The sequence below is a fragment of the Petromyzon marinus genome, chromosome 36 (assembly GCF_048934315.1).
Source record: "Petromyzon marinus isolate PM22_M1 ecotype Great Lakes invasive population chromosome 36, UKy_Petmar_22M1.pri1.0, whole genome shotgun sequence".
Lineage (NCBI taxonomy): Eukaryota > Metazoa > Chordata > Hyperoartia > Petromyzontiformes > Petromyzontidae > Petromyzon > Petromyzon marinus.
In genome coordinates this window covers 6,226,170-6,250,004 of record NC_133702.1, presented here as the reverse complement: position 1 = coordinate 6,250,004, position 23,835 = coordinate 6,226,170, and the positions used below count along the sequence as shown (strand labels likewise).

Here is a 23,835-nt window from a genome sequence, read left to right as displayed (position 1 = left end):
CCCTACTGGATATCTGTGAAAAAAAGCATTTTAGCTCATCAGATTTCTCCAGTATAAATACAGATTGGTCTGCCAGCGGTGGCCGTGAGCCGGCAATTTCAGTCTTGCACTGTTACATCTTACCATTTTTACACGCTTTCATTTTACTCACTCTGTTGTTGTATCCTCAAATCTTGTAACTCAATTTTAACCCACTTCCCAATGTGTTATCGACTGCAAACTTGGTATACTTATGTCATACTGAGGACAATACTATATTCTATCATAAAAAATATATATTTTTAAACATTCTTTTTTATATGTTATGTTTCGGTTTGGCTCTAATTGTCCACGCTCAACTAACGTTGGCTGTAATTGGCCACGGTCCCCTAACGTTATGGCAAGCTTCGGGGCCACTTACTGGAGTCGTGGAGTTCTGCCATTACTTGTGGGTTACATTTCATAAAAGCGTGTTTTTTTAAGTAAAAAAAAATTACTTATTTTACTATTGTCTCCTGCATTAAAGGGCCCCTAGGGTGTTGTGGGCTGCAGAGGCTAGTGGTAGTGCAGCAAAATCTATTATTGTACTGTATTGCTATGCCCCCCCATCCACCCCCACGTTTATGCTTCCCACCTTGACCAGCCCGCACTGACCAGCACTGGTAATGTGCGGTCAAATAGCCCCTCCCCCATGATAAAGGGCTGCACGTGTACAATAGGGGATGGGGTAAAGAACGGATTCTTATTTTTCACAAAAGGTGCTGTACTGTGGTGGTTACAAAAACAAAAAAAGGGCAGACTGATTTAGTGTGTTCCTAACTCTTAGGAGCAGCTGCTGTGTACTGGCATGAATAAGCACAACACAAAGACCGAACCCTATCAGCTTTTCCTGGGAAAAATGAGTCACGCCATTGAATTGGCTGTTGAATGGGCTTGTATGGCATCGTGTTGGACACACCAAACACAGGGCAAGAGTGCTTGACTGAGCTGTAAACACAATGGCTGCGTGTTAAAAAACATTGTTCCAAAACACTCCTAGAAGTGCTCCATGCTTATTTTGACTTGCGGCTACATGATTTGCAAATAAATATAACAAGTAAACGTTATTAAACAATAACTCATGCACCTTCCCGTTAGCTTTTTGTGGTCGTTGCTTCAAGCCTTCAAACTGTGTTCTGCTTTTCCAACTGTTACGTTGATTTGTCAGCGAGATTGGATCCTAGGCTATTAGGGATTGCTTCAGATTGGGATACCTAATGCGACGTCTCCATGACCATTAGAAGTTGGACCCGTGCCTGCTTCGTTGTCCTTGGAATGGCTCAACGTGGCTCGTTTGTTTTGCCAAACACACAAAGCTTCGGCCCCTCCCATTCCGTTCTCCCTTACCTATTTTCTTCCCCAAGCTAAATTTATATTTTTGGTCATTCCACTTAAAACAAAAGAAATACTGACGGCATGTCTCTCTTGCGCCTTGAACCTGTGGAGGAGTTACAGACTGTCTTGGAGGGTTCATTGCATGGGGCTCAGTAAAGCTGGTGTAGGAATTGGACCGAGCCTGTCCAGTTCAGTGACCAGGCCCGATCCACAAATACGATAACCGCTTCTGACGCCGTTATCCGGCTTGACCACCTGAATGTGAAACTGTAGTTGTTGCTCCGCATCTACATCAGCCGCACGAAAGAAGAACCAGGCCGGCTCGCTATTTAAGCGGCCACGTAAATGTGGCATAGGTGACCCCATGTAACATGGCTGCTGGCAGGGAGTGCTTTCTCTCTTGCAGCTTCTTCTGTGCGGAATAAGCTCCCATTGACCATACGACAAATCGGCTTCCTTTCATATTTTCAAATCGCTCTGCAGAAAAGTTGTCGTTTATTGCTGCCCACAGCTGATGTGTGCTGGGGCATTGTGATGTTCAGCGTTTTGTGGGTGCTGTTTTCACGAACGGCGCCGTGTAAAATCGAACTATCGTTATTGTAATTTTTTTCTTTCGAGACTTTCGCTGATCTCAGGAGCTAAAGTGTTTTACTGTCCTCCCTGCCTGGTTCATGTTCCAGTCACCTCCGTACCCTTGGTCGCGTTCGTTTTATTTCTGTGGTGTTCTCGTACTGTTAAGGATAGTAATGTGGTTCACATTGTTCAGCACTTCGGGCTGCAGTTTGTATGAATTACACTGTATGAAATAAAATGTTAATATTACGTAGAACAGTGCCGCACAATTTATGGTTGAATTAACTTAAGTCCTTGTGGCCAAAAACAGGATTGAGATGCTTCAGATAATCTTCTTGCATTTACGTTTAAATTGGAGACATGTTCTGGTCTCGTGGCTATATATATATTTATAATCCTAAACGGATTTTTCTCAACGGCCAATGTCTTGGTTTCATCCGATGCAGTCAATATCATCTGCATGGGTAAAATCGTCAGTCATTCAATTAATGGCATTGGGCCCATCTGACTTAAGTGCACTGGAATTATGGGGCTGTGTGTGGATTACATAAAAAGCTCCGCCATTCGGCATTGTGAACGTCATCTTATCAGGAGGGCTTTAAAAGCTGCTTTGTAATTGGGGTGGCTGAGGGTTTTGACAATTCAAAAGCGGCTGGCCTGTGTAATCAACAGCAGTGTGACAGCAAATGAAGAAGAGCTTGCAGTGGCAGTCTCATGTGTGAGTGTTATTCACCATGGGGCATTCTCTAAATGGATCCACGATGTGGTAACAACAAAAGCCTGGATATAGATGCAGCGCCTCAAAGTCACACTCGCACAGAGGTGGTCCGCTGGCTTTGGGGTCTGTGTTGGGAGTGTTGAGCTGGCACTGGCTGAGAGGTCGTGGGTTCAAACCATTGCAAAGCACTCGTGATTATTGAACCAAGTTCGTCAAGTAATGCAATTCCCTCCCAAATAGTCTGCTTGTTGCTGGCCACTTGAAGTCTCTCGGGGGTCTTTGCGCTCAGGAATATTTGTAAAAAAAATAATACCAAATTGGTAATTTCAACTCTCAACAATGCATTCGCGAGCAAATACGGGTCTCCCTCGCTCTACGCGGTAGTGGATGCGTTCCGAAACAAGGGGCGCACGTAGCGAAACCCCCACGAGATGGCTGCCTCCCGAGTAGCGGACACAGCACGCACAAAATGTTGTCCCACGTCGGTCCGCATACGAGTAAATTAAAAGCACGTACTCTACAGTGCACATTGGATAGAAACAGGTTAACCGCATATACGCGAGATCGCACAAACCGAACCCTCAAAGTAAGGGAAACCTGGGTTTTCCAATTATTTATGCTTATTCATGTTTGGAGAATGCTGTATTCGCCTTTTCCATTTTTTATTGACAAACGCTCTTTTTTTGCAGAGCATATTAAACAAATGTGCCCCGAGTGCAGGTTTAAAGGGGGCCTTTTTCAGTTGACTTCAGAAGTAATTATGACATTTTATTTATCCTTTCTGTGGCAGGGTGGTGCTCTGTTCGCCAAGGCATGCATCACCTTGCTTGTTCAGCCTACCCACTTGTCTGTGGTCCTTCACCGTTGAGTCATTTTCTCTCACTTCGAGCGTGAGTGAACGCTGTGCGACGGCGCGTTACAAGTCGAAATTATAACAAAAATATTTTAATCTCGCAACGTGACACCCCGTAGCACAATTGGAATATAATTTATAGGACAAAAGGCAATGGCATTTTTTTCTCGGGCTTTCTACTTTGTGAATTCCAAAATAAACGAAAATCGAAATGACAAATGGTTGTGTGTGTTTTGTAAGGAGGAGGGAGACGTGATGGATCGTAGAGGACAATCACTGTCATGACCCATGCTGTAGCAGCATCTGTTTCTTCGGCTATGCAGTTGGCTGCATGGTAGAATGTGCATGTACAGCCCTTTGTCAGTCCACTGCTGGATGATGTCCTCTCCCCACCGTGCAGGTCGTAGGGGTTATTTGACCATCCATCACCCCGCTGGGCCGTGTGGGTTGGTGAAGGCATGGAGCATAGGCACCACAACACAGAACTACATTACAACAATGAATTTTGCTGCACTGCGCTCTGTTGCTCATCACTTAGCCCAACAGCAGCATATAACGACCTGCTGTGCATGGTGGTTGCCCTGCCTGCTCATCAACCTGACTTGGCTTCCGAGATCTGACGAGATTGGGCACACTCTATGTGATTTGGTCAGAGGCGGTGGAATAGAGGTGGCGTAAAAAGTTTTCCGTGCGGCCACTGTGCATTAGCGTCTTGATTCATTGTTCAGCGTACTTTTCTGACCACGCGAATAAGCATGCAACCCCACCCATTACATAACTTTCTTGGGGGTTCCGATGATAAAGTACACGGGCTAGAGGGGCCCAGGTTTCAGGCCGTAACAAACAGGAGACCCCATTTCACTTTAGCACAAGGATCCATGTCAACCACCGCTAGCTGCTCTGCTGCACCCAATCCTGGCATTAAAGTCGCACCGTTGAGATGTACAGACCCTTTTCAGACATCCATTTCCCCCCACACCTCCAATATGGCACGGTTGGGTACGCGCGCTGCGAAAGGAGTTCATCGTATACGTACACCTGCTCGCAGTAGTGATTACAGTGTTTCCGAACAAGCTGAGGGCTGTAATGTAAAGTGGGATAATGTGTGGTTTTGTAAAAGCTCTTGCAACGACTTGCCTGTGTACAGGTTCGCCTGTAATTTTTGTAAACATCCCACTCTCCAGTGCAATTCTCTCTCTTCTCACACTCTACTTCAAGTCTTATTTTTTGAGAAACAGCACGTGACAATTTACGGAATATCAAAGGGTAAGAAAACACGGTTACAGATATTGATGGTATAGCGTGTTCTCATAGTAATTATTTCCTGCCCTTTGTCAATTGACTGCTGGATGAAGGCTTCTCTATGCCATGTCGGTTGACTATACATCACCACGGTGTTGGTTAGTGGGGCGGTCGGAGCATAGATGTGGTTCAGATATTGCGCTCCACTGAAGTTAGCCGTGTCCGAGATTGGACTTGGGTCACTGGGGTCACGGTCCAAACACCACTGCACCGCTGCTCAACGCCATATGTTCTTTTTATCGTATACGCATTGCGTTTAATTTGACATGAAATCGAAAAAAACATTGGCATGCTAATTTCAAGCGTATACTGTAATATTATTACACGCTTGGAGCGAAACGGAGCTCAGTAATGCTGCCTAATTAATGTAGAACAGCTTCCCAGTGCTTTATTAGCTTCCAATTCAAAGCTTAAGATACGATCTCAAACAGGAACAGTTCTTGTCGTACGATTCCGTAATGGGATTTGTGCTTGGCCACCGAACGATCCGGGCACATTTTTTAGTCGTGTAACCCTCCAACAGCTGATTTAGCCAAAGCAATTAAAATTGTCACGTGTGAAACAGTTTAAAGTGCCAATTGTTATTGTTTTGGCTTCACGGGTACATTGCAGAATAATTGTGCTTGATTGCATGAAGCTTCTTTGGGTCAGAAGCCACACAACACAATATTTGGCCACACAATTACATTTGCCTTACCCCAAGAATCTGTTATGAACCGTAATATTGGCTGCTCAAGTTGTCTTGTGGATACATATCTTGCCCGCGTGTCCCGGGGAGTTGTCCAACATTAGTTTGAAGCATTGGCATTAATAAAATAAACTTTAAAATCATGTCTGAAGGTATTTGTGGGTCATCATTCTAATAAAGAATCAAATAATGTTTTGCCTTTGTAATGAATTTAGCTCCTCTAAGTTGCTGCATGGTTTAGCATGATCAAATCATGTACAGCAAATAATAATAAATGGTCATTATTTGCAGGCCTGAATGAATATGAATTGCAAATGCAGGAATTTTCTTACACGATTGGTTGCATGTATCGTGAGCCTAAGAATACATTTGAATTGAGGCCATCGATGCATTATTGCATGCCGAATACCTCTACTGTGTGTCCCAGACTATAACATGAGCTTGAAGGTTAAAAAGGACCTTAAACATGATATCAGGAGTGATCTCGCCACATCACTGCAGTGTCACTCCTGTATTATCAAATACATCACCTCGATGACGTGACTAGAACATTTCAAACAGCCCATTAATACTCTTTATACTGTTTTTTTTTCGGTAAAGTCACGTAGGTAAAAAAATAAAATTAAAATAAATGAAAACAACTAAATTAAATCACGACGTTTCGGAGGCAACACAAGCTTCCTTCATCAGGTGTAAAAAAGGCACAGCAAAATAACTGTAGAGAGAGCTATTTGTGATGATAGACTGTTATATAGGGTAAGAGGAGGGGGAGGACCCAGGGAGGACGGGCGCAGCATGGGGGGGTGTGGGTGGAGCCAGGAAGGAAAAGCTCGGACTAGAAAACATCGGAGCCACGGATGGGGGGGGGGGGAACGCTTAGCGGGGGAGAGTAGCGGTTGAGGTTTAACATGGTTAATCACATCTTTCCAATGATTGCTCAATTTTGAATCCATCTTCTCGGTTGAAGTTATGTCTATGTTTGTATATCTGTATGGCTCCATGGACAAATCGTTGGTGGTATCCAGACGGCTTGCAGAGTACCTTGGTATCGGAGAAAACAATATCATTTTTCGATTTAAAGCTTTCGTGACTGCAAGGATTCATCTTCTTTGGTTCTTTCGGTAAAGTCACGTAGAATGAGAATAAAATAATAAATTGATAAAATAAAGTAACACAATAATATTCTCACGACGTTTCGGCCACAACACAAGCGGCCTTCATCAGGTGAAGGGACGAGACTGTCTGGTAGGACACCTGATGAAGGCTGCTTGTGTTGTGGCCGAAACGTCGTGAGAATATTATTGTGTTATTTTATTTTATCAATTTATTATTTTATTCTCATTCTACGTGACTTTACCGAAAGAACCAAAGAAGATGAAAACAATATCATGATAACCCACAGCATTGTAACAGTGATCAGCTACGGCAGAATAATTAGTTCTGCCGTGTTTCAAATCTGATTTGTCGTTTCGTCTCCTCGATATAGCAGTCACCGCAGTTACAACTCAATTTGTAAACATCGGGGTACTGTAAGTCAGGAATGACATCCTTTATGGATGGGATCAGATCACGGATTTTGTGTGCTGTATTGAACCGGACCTGGATCTTATGTTTGTTTAGAATTTTGGAAATCTTTTTTGGTAACGCCTGCTATGTATGGCAGCGTGATAATTTTAATTGGAGTTTCAGGTGGTTGTTTCTGTATGGTGGGAGAAACAGCTTGGCGGATAGTACGGTCTGAGTGTCCGTTCATCTTGAGGGTCAGATGTACATGTTTTAATTCACTGGCCAGGTGGTGTTGGTCAGAGATGCAATGAGCCCTATGGTATAGAGTTTTGATGAGATAATTATCTTAAGCCGGGTGGTGGTGGGAATCAGGTTTCAAGTAGGAATCTGTGTGGGTGACCTTCCTGTAAACAATGTCCCAAAGAGCCATCAGGCCTCCTCTCAAACAGAACATCCAAGAATGGCAGCTTGCCATCTTTCTCCACTTCCATGGTGAATTCGATGGATGGGTGTCTGGAATTGATGTGGGCTAGGAAATGGTTCAATGCTGGGAGGCCATGTGGCCAAATGACAAAAGTATCATCCACATATCTCTTCCACAGGGAAGGACAAAAGGTGGATGTCTGGATGGCGTCTGATTCAAACTTCTCCATGAAAACATTGGCTATCACTGGTGATAAGGGGGAACCCATGCATAGGGGTACCCTCATTTTGTTTGTAGAAGGTACCATTCCAGGTAAAGTAAGTGTTGGTGAGGCAGTGCCTAACCAGCGCAGGTACATCAGGGTTCAGTCCATGTTGGACCAAATCTTCAATTATTGTTATGGTGTCAGGCACTGGGACCTTGGTGAACAGAGAGACCACATCAAAGCTGACAAGGATATCGTCAGGAGACAGTACAATGGCCTTGGCCATAGAAACCAATTGGGTTGAGTTAAGTACTGCTGAGGTGGTCTTGCCAGTGAAGGGAAGCAGAGTATCCGATAAAAAACGGGCCAGCTTGTAGGTAGGAGAGTTGATCGTGGACACGATGGGTCGTCGCATTGGGGTACCTTCTTTATGTATCTTGGGAAGACCATAGAATCTGGGAGGTCTTGCAGCCAAGGGTTTTAGGGAGGGGCGTTTGGTTGGTTCGATTAGGGAAGTCGAACTAGTGATGATCTTGTTGGTTTTCGTCGTTAGGCTGTTAGTAGGATCACTTTTAAGTTTGGCGTAACTACCATCATTGAGTAGGTCCTGGATTTTGTTGTTGTATGAGTTTTTATCCATGATAACAGTAGCATTTCCCGTGTCGGCCGAGAGGATGACTATATCATCCCTCTTTTTCAAATTCGCGAGTTCAGAGCGTTCGTTTTTGCTAATGTTGCAAATGGGTTTCTTAGCATTCTTGAGAATAGTGGCTATTTCAGCTCTTGCAACGTCCGCTTGGATGTGTCCTATGCCTTTGAGGGCTACACGCAATATCTACACGATAAGAGCCCTTTGTGGTTGGGGTTTGGGGGTTTTTTCACCAATGGAAAATACTGCTTGGCTTTGCCTCCCAATCTGACATCTGCCCCTGAGCAATCGTGCGTGGACCCCCTTTTTTGCCCTTCACGCGGTAGAAGTCTACGCAGAGGAAAGAAAACGTCTGGATAAGTGAAAATCCATTCACGCGGAGCCCTATTTATCACGCAGAGCATTTAGAATTTCACGGTTAATGTAATTCTAAATTGAAGCAATAACTATCACCGACTATTACAATGCACCTGTTTGTTCCGTATAAAATAATGGCTCTTCACGTTCTTGATGTAAACATCTCTGTAGTTTTGCAGTTCTTGGCAAAACAGGACTGATTTCATTAGCAAGCAGTATGGTTTTTCTGTTCCGTGTAAATCACATCGGAGTTAACTCGTTTGCGTGTCGCCTTCGCGCAGAGGAACCCAAAGTTGAAATGTTGAATTCAGACACGTGGCAGCACATTTAATGAATTCAGGAGAGCGCGAAGATAGGAATGTTTAGTTTTAGTCAGTTATGTTTATTCATTGCTGAATATCACACCGCTGTCGGTGGCATTCGCAAAGTTGATTTGCAGCCAGCAGCCAGCATTCCTCTTCTAAGAGGGCTTTTTGGTCCCTGGTAGAGGGAGGTCTAGAATTGAACCGGTGCATGCTCTGCCGTGCATTTCATCCTCGCCATCTGCATGGGGCGATTGTAATTGAGACGGCTTGTGCAGGGACATGTCATGCTGCTGTTCATTCTGTCCAGGTTATCTCTTTGTTTTGATTAACATTTTGCGCTTGTTTTGTTTTGAATGTGCTGTTTTTTTTATATATATAGCTGACCTCTGTTGGTTGTTGAGATGCTCGTAGTATTTAGATTCGATATACATTCAAAGGAGTATATAGCAAATCACTTTGTTTTTACATAATTTAACTTGAGTCTACCTTTGAAGCCTTCTTTCCTAAGTTCTCATAACAGACATTTATTTAGTTATTCCCCAATATATTGGATATTATAACGACAATGTTGCAAGTGAGCCCGAGATGGGTAATACATTCTCTATTATTAATTATAAAAAGTATAAGTATATCAGGCTTGCAAAACAAAGTGGAAATATCTGTTGGAGGGACACAGCTGGAAAGCAAGGAGGAATGAGATAGGGGCCGTCCATAAATGACGTCATGCTCCTAGGGGGGGGGTGGGGGTCAGACATTTGTGACGATGTGTGACGAGGGGGGGGGGGGTTGAGAAATGTGACGTCACATCAAAATGCGCAACTTTAAATAAATATAAAATTGTTATAACAACACTAATTGTTATAACAACACTCCTACAACATCAGAGTGCAGCGCCACATTAAATATGCACTACAATGACAATAGTTTAAAGCGATTTGAAGCATGTTTTATTTTCAAAATGGAAATATGGTTTTGTGACGTCATATTTGAGGGGGGGGTCTGACTTTTTGTGACGCCGTGTGACGAGGGGGAGGGGGGGGTGTCAAAAATCGTCAAAAATCGCGTGACGTCATTTATGGACAGCCCCATAGAGGTGAATAGTTAGTGCCTTTGGAAATGTTTACTTACCAATGAAAGCGAACATACCAGTGTCCTATTACCTGCTATGACGTGCATCAGAAATCATGAACGTTGATAAATAAAATGGAACAAAAATCTTAATGTGAGCAACGAAGCGTGGGGCAGTGCGTGTTTGGAATTGCACTGAGCGACAGAGGTACACCTGGATTCGAGGAAACGTGCAAAATGAATAAAAAAATGTTTTTACCATGAAGAAAAGTGGCCTTGGATAGGACACGTCTCTAGAAGGGATAATGGTCGGTGGTCAAGACGAACGATGGAGTAGCAGCCAAAGGAGGGAAATGCGCCCAAGAGAGAGTCCACCACGTACGTGGAGCAATGAGATCGGCGCGCGTGTGCGCAGGTGCTCGATGGATCGCTACATCACAAGACCGTGAGAGACGGCAACGGCTTGGGTCGTCGGTTTAACATCCAGCTGCGGATGGATCATGGCCGATGCCGATGATGGTGGTTATTTCAGATGTATTTTATGAAGTCGCAAATGGCGCCTGTCTTCAAATCTTATTATCCCAAGATAATGGTCCACACGTTCCTTGGCTTTACACGACCTCCTGCATGGCTTTTCACATCTCCCACGTCAACAAGTATACGTGCATTGGCTGGAGATTATCTAACATGCAAAGCTGGATCAGGGCAGGATGACGAGGTCTGGAGTTTCAGAACCTATGTCCTCAAGCATTACCTTCTAAGCCTAAACACATCTGCAAGCAAGTCGTCAACACGGATAAGGCTTTCTCGAGTGCTTTGAGAATAGACCAATGCGGTGTTGCGCAATGTTATTAAAACTATAAATTCCCTTTTCGAGTTCTGTGACGAAGATCGTGAGGGTGAACTCCAATTAAAGCTCGCTGTGTCAGCAGTTGGCATGTAAACTGATTCGCAGTGTAGCATTTAATTTAAACGCCCATTAGTTGCACAAAGCCCACCAATTTAAGGCCTGCCAATGAACATGGTAATTTAGTGTGAATGTCACAAATCAGAGGTCCGTCTGTTGCCACCTAATTTGATCTGGCTCTTCGAAAGTTGTTTGGCTATTTTCTTACTTAATTGTTTGTGATGGGGTTATATTTGATGGCCTTTTTGGACCGTTGACTCGCCGCTGTGCGGAGGGGGTGGGTTCTGTTTACATCAGCTGGTCCATTCAATCTCACACATCGCAGGAACTCGGCTTGCACGCCCTGCTAACACCGGTGCTTAATTTACTATAGCCAGTTGAAAACAGAATCCGTTGTTGTACTGTACCTCTATGCTCACCACATTTACCAACCATGGGGAAGTATGGCCAAATAACCCGCATAGCACGGGAGGCTCTTATCCTCATCCAGCAGTGAAATTTTAAAAAATGGCTCTGCGTGTACACATGTACCCTGCCCCTGCACCAACAACTGGCCATTATGAGGAGGGCAGGAAGATGAGCTGAACCCACAGAGCCACAGCTGATAGAGTGTGGATATGGAACCCGTGCTCTGGTGTTGAACCTGGGCTTGTCACTGTGCTCGCAAAACCCGGTTCCCAGTGACCATGGAAATGAGGCATACGTCAATGGGGGGGGAGGGGGGGTCTACGCACAGCACGCAGTGGTGAGCCACTTTTAGCCATCTTAGCCGAGGTGTAAATATATCTGTTGGATTACGAGTCAAAGGAACATCCATCTCTTCAGTGCTAAATCCTCGAGTCCTCCGCAGCCTCGTGACAGGGACAGGCCTGGAAGGTGACACAACAGAGGTGCTTCTTGAGGTGCCTCAACAAACCGCTCTAATCCACGAATAGAAGGCGTTTCTTCGTGTTCTGCAATGTGTGGGTTTCCCCCACGTCAGTCGTCCGGTGGGCCAGGCCAATTAAATGTGGGGAAACAATGTGCTTATTTGTTTTGCACTCGTTGGGCCTCTCTTCACATGAAGGAATATAAATGATTTAATGTAATCAACTTTACTGAACCATCAATGTAAATAAATAAGAAAGCTCGAGACCAGACAGAAGTGAGTGGGAGTTTTGGCCAAAGGCCCTGCCTTGTGAAGAGGTCTAAAAAATAATGTAATACCAGGGATATACTGCTCAATTATTTCTCACACCATTGAAAAATATTACACAGGAGTTGGATATCATTTTGATGTGGATTGCAAGGAATAATTTTAAACATCTCCGTCTAAATACATGTTTTTTGGGGGCATGCAAAAAGTCGTAATAGTGACAGTCTGTCACACTACACCTTAGAACCCAGTGTAATAATGTGTGATTACCCACGTTTGAACCCAGGGTTTCTCTGTTGCTGGCTCAGTCCTCCGCCATGAATATTAGCCACCTGTGCCACCCCAAACAGAGCTTTAATGTGTTTTTTTCTTGCACACACTGCCATTAATATACACTCACAAGCCATTGGGGCCAAATTGTATGTAAACGGTTCTCTTGGGGAGTGTTTTTCTGACATGAAGCCAGCCATTTTTCGCTTGTACTCTTGCGTTTAGCCTTAACTGAGATATTAGAGTTGCTGCCTCTGAATCCTGACCGCGATTTATTCTTCTGGTGCATTTGTTTCTTCCTTAAACTGAAAAAAAAACTTGTAGTATTAAGACAATTACGTAAAAAAAAAATTCTTCAAATTTATGGAAAACAACAAAAAATACAGGAAACATTTAGGAAAGAAATGGCTGGGTAGCTAATAACTCAGAATGCTGAACTGGCACGGTTGAGATTCTGGTTTTAAACCTGGCTATCAATCAGCCACAATTAAAACAGGTGCTCTGTTGTGGTGAGTTTATGGGGCCACGCAAAAGAAAACCTCCACGAAATTAAATTAGATTTTCACTTACGTTGGCTTAAATTCCAATGATCATATAAACGTATATTTCGACTTCATTTGCCACACAAATATCTCGCTGTAGAGCCGAGAGGAATTGTGTGTTCATAAAAGGAAAAAGGTCACCCGACGGGATCTCAGAAGAAGTATATTTAGAGTGTGAATGTTCTCCCGTAATTGCGTGGATTTTTCTCTGGGACCTCCGGTTTTTCTCCTCACATTTAGAAACGTGCGTTCAGAGTATTTGGCCGCTATAAAATTTCCACATGGTTGGACACTTCATTGAGCTATCACTTGAGGCCAGGTCGCGTCTGAAAAAGAGCTATATAACTCAGTGGGCCTTACCTGGTAAAGTACAAATAAAAGGTCCATGAAATGCACTTCCACGGGCCGTTTTCTCCGTCACGTGGGGTGGTGGACTGTTCCGCCAGATTCCGTTTGGGTTCTTCACCTCGGGACCGGACGACGATCGCGCACGCCACAATTGGCATCAACGTTGCAACAACAAAAAAAGGGCAAGACACATAATTTGAAATTGTCTATAATGTTTAAATGTAATTTAAGCGTAAAAAGAAAGCATCTTAAATATTGTCCGGGTTTGATTTAACACGTAGGCTTTTGCGGCCTATATTATTAATCACCGGTGAGAATCGTCGTCCTCAATTTGTAAGTGTTGCGGGTTTGTTGTCCAACACACCAGTGTGCTTGAGTAGTAACTATTTCTCACGTTTTGTTCACGTGACAAACCTTAGGTGGGTTTACAACACATTCTACATTTCCGCGACCTAACCCAAAAAACGTTATTACGAGCGTCAAAAGTGTCGGTGATTTTCTGTTCTAATGAACATTGAAGCGGTGCTCATTTCCTGTTCACAGCCCCTGAGCCAGTGGTGGGACATCAACATTCCTCTGGAAGAACCGAGTCAATGCATGGGGACAATCACTGTGGTACTAATTTTATTGACTACGGGAAGGATGTAGAGCCGAATCAACGCCCCCAACCAGCATTTGCACCTGCAACCTTCCGATTCTGATCCTCTCACTCTGCCCCCGAGGCACACATTTGCTTCCCGACAGCGGCACTGACTTTATCGACCGTAGGGGGATGCTGAGCCGAGTCAGTCTCCGACAAGGAGTTGGAACTCGCAAGTTTCCGATTTGCGAGCCGCTCAGCCTACCGCCGAGCCACCTCGCCGGTTGAAACAAAGCTTCGCTGGTCGTGCGCTCTGTCACGAGTGTCCGGTGGATTGGTTTCGGAGAGAAGTACGCCGACGCGTACGTCTGGCTCGCCGATTTTGAGGGGGGGGGGGGGGGGATGCGCGTCGCTAAAGCGGACTACGAGTCCCGCGCGTAGTTGGCGAGCGTAGTTCGCCCAGCGAACTACGCTCGCCGTTTGTCGTTTTCTACGTCGCCGTGAGTGCCTACGCTCGTGACCTTTGGTGCGCGCAGACCCCCCCCCCCGCCCCCCACCACCTCCCTGGGACCGCCGCGGCCGCTCTCGTTGATCGTTAGCGCTCGCCATCTGCTCGGCTGCATCTGCCACGCTGTCCAAGACGACGGGTTCCTCTTTGCCCGTCCCGCAGTCGCCGGTTCTTCCTCGCTCTTCCACACGGAGCCGTTTGGCGTAGTCCGGGGGGAAGCGACTCGCTTGGGAAAGAGGCCTTAGCGCGGCAGTGCAGAGAGAAAGAACGTCTCTTTCCTCTGCCAAATTTCGGGCCAAGTTTTTTTGTTTGTTTGTTTGTTACATCGTTTATGTTACGGATACAAATGATGTAACATCGCGCGAAATCTGGAGTGGAACAAAGCGTAGGAGCCTCCAGCTGCTGCCCATCAAGACCATTGTAAGGTGGAGCAGCAGCAATTCATCAGCTTACAGGCAAGGCTGTTGAGGACCCAGACCTCATTTATAACGCGTTTTGCCTTTTCAAAAATCAATTGCTTGTCTCTGCAACACTCCATTAAAATTACAAACAATGTTATCAATTCAGAAATTTACGGAGCGTGTCTGTTACAAGCATTTGTACTTATTTGTTTCAAGTACATTTGCGTCCGTTCATTGTTTTGAAAATTACACTTGTTCAACACAGTTAAGTGGGCTGGGGCAGATGACACAATCTGAAGATATTTACCACTGATGGACAAGGTTGGTGACCGAATGGCAGCCAGAGGAGAGCGTGTGCCTGGGAGGATGACCGGGTGTTGAGATCGGTTTATATTCAGGAGTACAATGCCTTACAGCAGGCATGAGTTGGCCTTGATCCAGCAGTGGATAAACCATGCCTTCAAACTTCAAACGATGACGTTGGTAATAAAGCCACATGTTTCTTTACTGTATTTATTGTACGTCGTCAAATGGATAGCCTTTGACCAATTCACCCGGAATGTAACCGATCCCTGTCTGATCTCAGGAACTGAGCATTGAGTTGAGCCTGCATAGTGCTTAGATGAGTCAACCACCATGCATGCTCGCCTGGTGTACAGGAGGTCGTGGGTTCGATCCCGACCCAGATGCCTGCTGCATATTTGGAGTTTGCGTGTCTCTCTCTCCCCGTGGATTTCTTTTGGTCCTCCGGTTTTCCTTGTCCACATTTTTCTAAGCACACGTTTAGGGTATTTGGCTGCTATGAATTGCCACGTGATTAGCTACTCTCGTTGAGCTATTTTATTTGGCCAGGTCCCTTCTGAAAGAAGAGCTATATAGCTCAGTGGACCTGACCTGGTATTATAATAATAATAAATGGTTTAGTTTAGTGTGACAGGTTGTTATAGGCTGTGGGGATACACTGCGGGCAGTAGATCGTAGTGCAGCAATGTGTGTGCTGTCACGTGCACGATCAACGCCTTCACCAGGCCGTGCACTGCCCGGCGTCGTGGGTGCACGGTGAAGTAACACCCCTGGGTCCCGCACAGCAGCATGGGGGAAGGCCCTTCTAGAGCAGCGGATGGACAAAACACAGCCGTGCGTGTGTAACGAGTTGTGTGAGCTCGGGGACAGGAGGCGTCCTGAATTCACCTCCGCTGTCCGGCCACGCTAGTGGGGCATTGCTTCCCCTTGTGTGACTCTGCAAAGGTAACCCTTGCGAAGCGAAGACGCCTCGACGCCGCGCCCGGCCAGTGGTTTAAAGGCAGCGTCACGGATTCACAGCCTGCTCTTCCGAGGAGAGGGGCGGTGGGGGTCAAGTTTGTGTTCCCGCGTTCGCTGGGCTTTTTGGCACTTGTTTGCCGGCAGCTCACTTACCTGAATTGGCTGTCCAGATGGCTTGCCGGTGCCTGAAAATATACTCTGCCCCGCTCCCCCCCCCCCCCCCCCATGTCTCTCAAGCTTGCCACGTACACGCCGTGGTGGCTCGTTAGTTTAATCCGCACGGTTATGCAACGGCATCTCGGTCTAACGGGTGCTTGGGGGTTTTGTGGGGTTTGTTGCGTTTTCCATACGAGCAGCCCCCCCAGTGTGGTGTTGAGAACCACAGGCAGGCTGTTAGACACACTGGTATTTTGTTAGTAGGGCACGGTACACAGAGCACGGTGCATTTAACCCGTGGGCTCTTCAAGGTAAGCGGCACATGCTTTTTGGTTTTCTTGCGAGCTTTGCGTGAATGTTGCCAATGGGCGTGCAAGTTCAGCCCTCATTTTTTGTCCGTCGACTGCTGGACGAGGGCCACCCCCCCCCCCCGCCGTCACACCGTGTGGGTCATGGGGCTTGTTTGAACACGCTGCTGAGTGTGAATTAGTGAGAATGGATGCATAGACATTGGAGCTTAGTATTGTACAACAATACAATTCACTGCACTCTGCCCTCTCCTGCCCACCAGACAACCATGCAGTATTTTACAGGTAAACTTCTTTACGCACGGTGGTTGCCAATCCAAGCATTTATTCAGGCTCAAAAAACCTGCTTAGCTTGTGAGACCTGAGATTGGTCACATTCTTGGTGATCTGGGAATAGGCCGCATGTTTTAACAAGGATGACTTAATAATTGTGTGGATGTTAATACTGCTATTCATAATTGAAACAACTACACATTAAATTATGAGTGAGGAAAAAAACATTTGAATGAAAAGCCTGCTGATTAGAAAATTCAGGTTTTTATAAAACCATCATTGGAAATTGGTGGGCATCTCGCCTGAATGGTTGGAGGAGTGGGTTTGAGGGAGGGAGGGAGACGATTGACAATGTTTGCTCCTACTGAGTGATGTGAGGAGACAAAGGCGGCTCGGAATTTCTGCCGACCACTGCGCTTTGTCACTTGCCTTGCCAATCTCAGGACACTCACCGGTGTCTACGGTCACTGGTGTTCCGTTATACTTACCTCGGCCATCGTTGTCCTTGTGTTGCGTGTTGCAGCATCAGGTACTGGGCGCGGAGGATCGAGAACGAACTGGACCGGGTGCTGCAGCTTGCCAGTGGCGTGGACCAGCTGAAACAGGTGCCAGGCCAGCTCCAATAACACCACCGCCACCTCCGCGGTGGTCCCACGCTGCTTGTGCACAGCTGTTGTCTGCAACAGGGGTGGCCAAAAGCGCAGCTTGCAAATCAAATGCGGCTCCGAGGCAGTTCAGGCATTGCTCAATAGGGGCTGCGGGTAAATTGTAACTTTTTCGTTTTAACTTTATTCTTTGCGATGGGCAACAATCTGCGAAAGCGTGAGCGGTGGGGGGGGGGGGGGGGTGGTGCGGAGGGGGGGGGCACTCACCCTTGGAAGCAGAGCCAGACGTGAGTGCTTCCGCAGATTTCTAAATTCAAACGTTTGGTGGCCAACTAGCAGAAGCGAACTCGCCGTATGACTATCTCACGTGAGCACGTCATGTGACCCGGCCCTGCGAAGATTTTGGCGTAAAGCCTCATGGTGTCGGAAAATGTATCCAACCTTGGTCTGTGACACCAGACAGATCGTTAGCATTTGTTTAATTGGCTATACCATCCTGCTGACACTCGTGGAAGCAGAAACCGGTCCATGGTTTGTTTTGATGAAACAACTGTTGCTGGACAATGTTGGTTTGGAAGTTTTGTAAACTCAACTAAATCGGAACTTTACGGGTGTTACCTCCTCATGTGTGGGTTGGTTGTCGGGAGCTCCAAAGGCCTTCCGCGCACAAATTATACCTTTTTAAAAAGCAACTGACCATACATCCCTATTGGCCAAACATGAAGGATTTGTCAAACATCCTCCAAAAGGCCATCCACCGAGGAAATGGAGTGGTGAGAGCGGCTCATGTGCTTGTGCTCGGTGGAATGTTACTTGGCAGGACGGCGAGAGATGGCGATGGCTTAGCTATGGGAGGCAGTGACGATCAGCAGATCGATTGTCGCTGATGATGCTGATGATGGTACACCATCATTGCTTTTTATTCAATCAGACTTAATTATCAGTTATCGCTAATTTGAATTTATAAATAAACATTGCCAATAAGCAATTATGAATCACGAAAATGCACATCACCGTTTGTCGTCCATCATTCCATGTCCTTATGAGAGATGGTTGCCTCTTACCACAAAAGGGCATGTGCTTTCCGTCATTCTCTGACACACTTCAAAGGTGTTTTCTTGTGAAAGCTCATTTGCCTCGAGCTGATGTAGTCCGCCGTGTTGATGTAGTCCCACCACACGGGTCACCGAGGAGAATAAAACATCTCGTGTTAAAACCACAAAGTTGTTCCACCGCATGCCTGTGCCTGCGCATTATCCCGAAGTGATTAGTGAACAAGTTTCCAATGCATCGTATGCAATGCACGTGCACGGCCGAACAAAAGGCGCTTGGGGGGGTCCATGATTTATATCATTAATTCATAACTTGGGTGAATACCAACGCCGGTTTACTCCGTTCCTTTGTGCTCATTTTAAGAGCTGTGGTCACAGAGGTCACGGCGCTGAGCTGGCACCGCTGAGATCCGGCATTGACATCCAGGTTTCAACCGCCTGTCATTAAATCGGATTCTCAAGTGTAGTGAGTTGCTGCTCTCATCCTGGTCACCAATGGTTGCAACAACAAAAAAGCCCTCATCAGCAAGTTGAAGTTGGTTCCATGTTTAATTTGGCTGCATCATTAAACCAGCACTGAAGATGATACAAATTGATTTTTTTGACTGATGAAAGTGCTGCCCACTATGATGAGATGCACTTCTGTGGGCCGGTCTGTAAACACGAAGGGTTGCACCGCTTGCCAGAGATTCAAATGGATTCTTAATCTCATTAAAATACTATCGCAGCTCATGTCACAGCTGGGGTAAAATTCACGGAAAAAAAACCCCCGAAATTTTCCTGGGTAACAAGCAGAGTAAATAAATAATAAGGAGCAAATGTTATTTTTAAAATTGTTGTGGTCACAGTGAGCCTATGTTGGAGTCATGCACGAACCCCGGAGCCCTAAGTGGCGAAGAGATTAGGGAAGGCCACCAAACCCGCTGATTGTGCCGTGGAATGACGCGTTTAAATATTGAGTGGGACGCCCTTCCCTAATCCGTTATGGCAGAGGCCTGTTTTAGAGAGAGCTCTCAGCCAGCGCTCGCACGCAACCGCGTACGATGCACCGTCGCGAGGCAACTCGCACACTTGTGCGAGGAGAGGGAGCATGGGCAACCTTTTAAACATTCACCTGGTGAAACTGCACATGCCTTAGCTGCCTGTTGGAGCTCTATAGAGAGCGCGGTAGTGTAGTGGTTTGCACGCTGCGATGTGAACCCGGTGGCCCGAGTTCGATTCCCCCTCAAGGCCAACGCCAGTGACGATTATCTGAACTGACGCCGGTCTTCCCCTAGGTCAGCTCAGCCACAAACGTGCATCTGGTGTGGTGTGTAATCATCAACACTTGGGAGACGACATCGGCTGGGAGTGGTGCTGGCCACCAACCCCCTTGTAGGCCGTGCTGGCCTTCATAAGTGCTCGCTAACATCACTTGTCCCAACAGTCTGGCAAGGCTGTACGGGTGATCTTTGCGTTTTGTTGGAGAGATATGCTTGGCTATAGAGCCATGTATGCACTGTAAAATGGATTTATATTTGATCCAAAAAGTTGTACCGGTCAATTGTTATCGATTTATCTAGGAAAGTCTCACGGAGTCGCAAACACTGTTTCGGGAGGTGCCTGTATTGGGATGTTTGGCTAATTCCTTGCGAATATTTTTTTTCAAAACAATCATAGCTTTAATTTCAATTGTCGTGTATTCGTTCAGGAAAAAAAAACCTTGCTCAATCCCAAGACACTGTTATTCAGGGAGAATCCTGCATTGCAGTATTTGGCCCATTCCTATGTGATTTTTTTTTCCAACATCATCGAATAGTGAATGGTCGATGGCGATTGTGATTAGTAGAAGAGGTGTGAGGTGTTGAATCATCCATTTTTTTGTGTTGGTAGACCAAGTCAGCCGGTAGTAGATGTTGAATCTACCTGGTATGCTGTCATAATGTAGCCAGACAACCCCTGCCCACCCCGTGATTATAAATATTAATGTTTAATTGTTATTGGGGGAGGAAAGCTCAAGAAAGTTCAATGAACTGCAAGCAATGGGTCGTTCAACTCCCACAAGACGATTGTTCACTGGGGCTGCTGGTAATCAGGGAATTCCTGTGGGCTTCATCATTAGCATATCTATTATTATTCAAAAATAATCACAACCGCATATGCACTGTCTCTAGATGTTTTTTGTTTCTCCGTCCGCTTGTCCTGGTGAGGGTCGCGGCGGCAGCGTGTTGAGTAGGGTGGTCGAGACCTCCCTTTCCCTGGTGACAGACTCCAGCACTTCTACACTATACACTACACTATACACTACACTATACACTACACTCTACACTACACTCTACACTACACTCTACACTACTATACACTACTACACTATCCTACTACACTATGCACTCCTATACACTACACTACTATACACAGACTTTAGCTCTTCCTGGGGAATTCCCAGGCGTTCCCAGGCCAGCTGAGCGACAGTCCCGCCAGCGTGTCCTTGTCCGGCCCTGGGGTCTTCGCCCACTGTCTCGATGTGCAGTTCAATATCTCCGCACGTATCTTTATCATACCTTAATGTAGCGTTTCAAAACAACTTTTCCCTACATCTTCTGTCCAATATATAGAGGAGAACGTAACTTACGTAACCTACGTAACTTTTGCGGCTATATACACTGACATCGTTTTGTTAGACACACACGCAAGTAATCGTCTGTTTTATTTTGAATTTTGTAGTCAAAGCACCACTGACTGGTCTTTGCAGGCTACTCGTTGCCATTCCCTGGAAATATGTCCGTTCTTCGGTGGCTTCGTACATCGAATCCAGTGCACTCAACCTCCTGAAGTCATGTTTCCACAATAAACAAAACCTGCGGTACAGCTGCCTCTATTGCCACATCGTTTGTGTGGCAATCGAGGCAACAAAATACTCCCAGCCCCCAAAGATCGTCGGAGATGTCTGAGGGCCGCTCTCAACAAATCGAGCACAGGCGGAGATGAGAGACCGGTGTGATCACACGCTGCAATTCAACATAGTCAAAGAGACTGCATTACAGTACTGGAAAACAAATCTGCGCAACATTGTGCCGAGTACCAGCTTGATTGTTATTCGTTTCCTTCCATTCAGCAGAAGTGTGATGATTGGGCTAAATGAGCCCCCTGACTTCAGTCGCCAGCATGATGAGTGCTTTGTGATCCATGCGCTCGACGCGTTCGATTTGGCTGGGCGCCTTCATATTTCCACATGCAAACATTACTTTGAAAAGTTGAATCTCCTAACAGTATGGAGACTCCTTTGGGGTGGCCCGGTGGCTCAGAGGTCAGAGCATTGACCTGGCATTACCGAGCTCCTGGGTTTGTCCAGGCAATCTTCGCCTGTCAGTTAAACTGAGTTTCGCAAGTTTAATGAGTTGGTGGTCTCAACCCGGTCGTCAACGTCTATTCCAAACAGCCATAGCATTGAATTTATTTGATTCTGTACATAGTCTGTTTAAAGTTCCATGTCTAAGAATTAAAAATATAAGTTTGACTGCCAAATGATAGACATTGCTCTCTGCTGCCCTGTGTGTGGACCAGAAGTCACTTGACATGATCTCAGAAGGAGTTTTGTGATGTCTGCTTCCATGGGCAAAATCTCTTATACGGAGGGTCCTGCAGGTCTGTGATTTTCTGAAATGACTTTTCGTTTTGCGATATTATGCTGAATACGAGAAAAATATATTTTGAGGACTTCCTTGATGGGCTGGCTTTCCAACCTATTTGTGATGTTGCCTCTTCTGCTAGCTTTTAGGAGTGTCATCTACTTCGCAAATGAGTGCATTTACTGTGCGGTAAGATGATGGATTGCCACTGATTTATGTTTAAGAAAAAATTAATGTATTTTTACAAATTACTTCGGCGTGAGATATAAAAAAAAGCAATGGTTCTTTTTAGATTGTAATTTGTCATTGTAATTCTGTGACACTGCAATAGTGGTCTGCTTAATGCAAATTATGCTCTCTCGTCAAATGAGTCGGTTCACAGCAGATGCTTGGATTGCCCATGCCCTGTTAAATTAACAAGCGGTGGCAAGATTTAAACTGATGAGCCCATGCCGAGTGCCTCATTGGCAAATGCGCTATCCGCTAGGCTACCTCCAATGGCTTCGCAGTAATACTTACCGCAGGAAAATATTCGTCACGCGAAAAATAAGTGGCATTAAAGTACATAAGTAATGTGTTGTTTACTGGCATCTGTATACAATTTGCTCCGCAGTTCAAAGAGGGCGGTGTATATATATATTTACGTGTATAGTTAGGCTATCCCCGGGTGAACAAGATTACATTTAAAATATAGATCTCTGGCCACTCCTAAACCTATATATTATTTTGCAATAGTTATCATGCCTGGTAGATGTGGCCATTTTGTCATTGTTTAATTAGTGCAGCGGTACGTGAAAATCAATGTGTTTTTTTTTTAATAATGGGGGTTAGCTTTGGCCTGGCCCTGATAAATGAGGCAACCACGCCACGACACAGGGGTTTCATTATCGCCGGCGTTCCCCTAAATGCCGAGCAATCTCCGACGCGCATCACCGATGGGTCGTTATGACCGCGCTCATTGTGAGGGTATCCACCTTCGCGCTCGGCCACGAGCCCTGTGTTGCCGTCCTTGCAGAAGTGGAAAAATTGCGTTTCCGGTACCAAATTTTTGTTGTGAGGTTGTGTCATTTGGGACTCGACCCGTTGAACTGTAAGCAAATAACGCGACGCCGCAATTATATGCGTGCAAACGAGGCATTTCGATTTGTTTGGCTCTGTTGGGTGGTGGAGGGCCATAAGGACACGAACTTGTCCACGTTAAATTTTGATTTAAAGCTTTCGTGACTGCAGTAATTCATATTCTTAGTTTTTTCGGTAAAGTCACGTTGAAGAGAAACAACACGTTAGTTTGTGCCTGGCTTAGAATAGTGTCTCTGTTATTTATTTGGTTGTGTGTCAATGTTTTTTTTTGTGAGTTGTCTAATGATATACTTTTCTTTTTTTATCGTGCGATATATGTAATCATGAATAATTGACAGCTCCTTTTTTATTTACTGGTAGATGAAGGCCTGCCCATGACATCGACAGTGGAAGTTCGTTGACCCGTGTTTCACCGCACGCTGGTTAGTGCGAGTTGGTGAAGGGGAGAGGGACCCAGGATCGCTTCCGATATCATTCCACCACTGATGTTAGCCATGCGTGGTAATCCAACCCGGGTCACCAGTTTCATAGCGCAACAACTGGGCAAGCGACAGCCCCAACCCTCCACTTCCATGTACTGTATATCCATCTGCCAAACAGTTGCCGATATGCTTCCACTCGCCCGTTCACCTGTCTATTTATATTCCACTCAATTTCAAAGCGTTACCCGATCGCACCAGGCTTTGGTTGCCACCGTGGAATAATGTCGCGTGCCGCGTGACGTCCCAGTGAACGAGGCAACGTTCATTACATGCAGGAGCAGTGGAGGGGGTGGAGGACGTAGATGACACGACAATA

The 23,835-nt window shown here is 45.7% G+C and overlaps 1 protein-coding gene across 3 annotated transcripts in view; it reads left to right on the top strand.

The window, feature by feature from the left end:
* LOC116949362 (voltage-dependent calcium channel subunit alpha-2/delta-2-like) overlaps window positions 1-23,835 on the top strand; it is a 112,099-nt gene that overhangs the window by 16,305 nt on the left and 71,959 nt on the right. For all 3 annotated transcript variants that reach the window (XM_032966592.2, XM_032966591.2, XM_032966590.2), the window contains exon 2: window positions 17,216-17,297. In XM_032966592.2, the coding sequence (XP_032822483.2) occupies window positions 17,216-17,297 (82 nt within the window). The remainder of the gene's footprint in view (window positions 1-17,215; window positions 17,298-23,835) is intronic.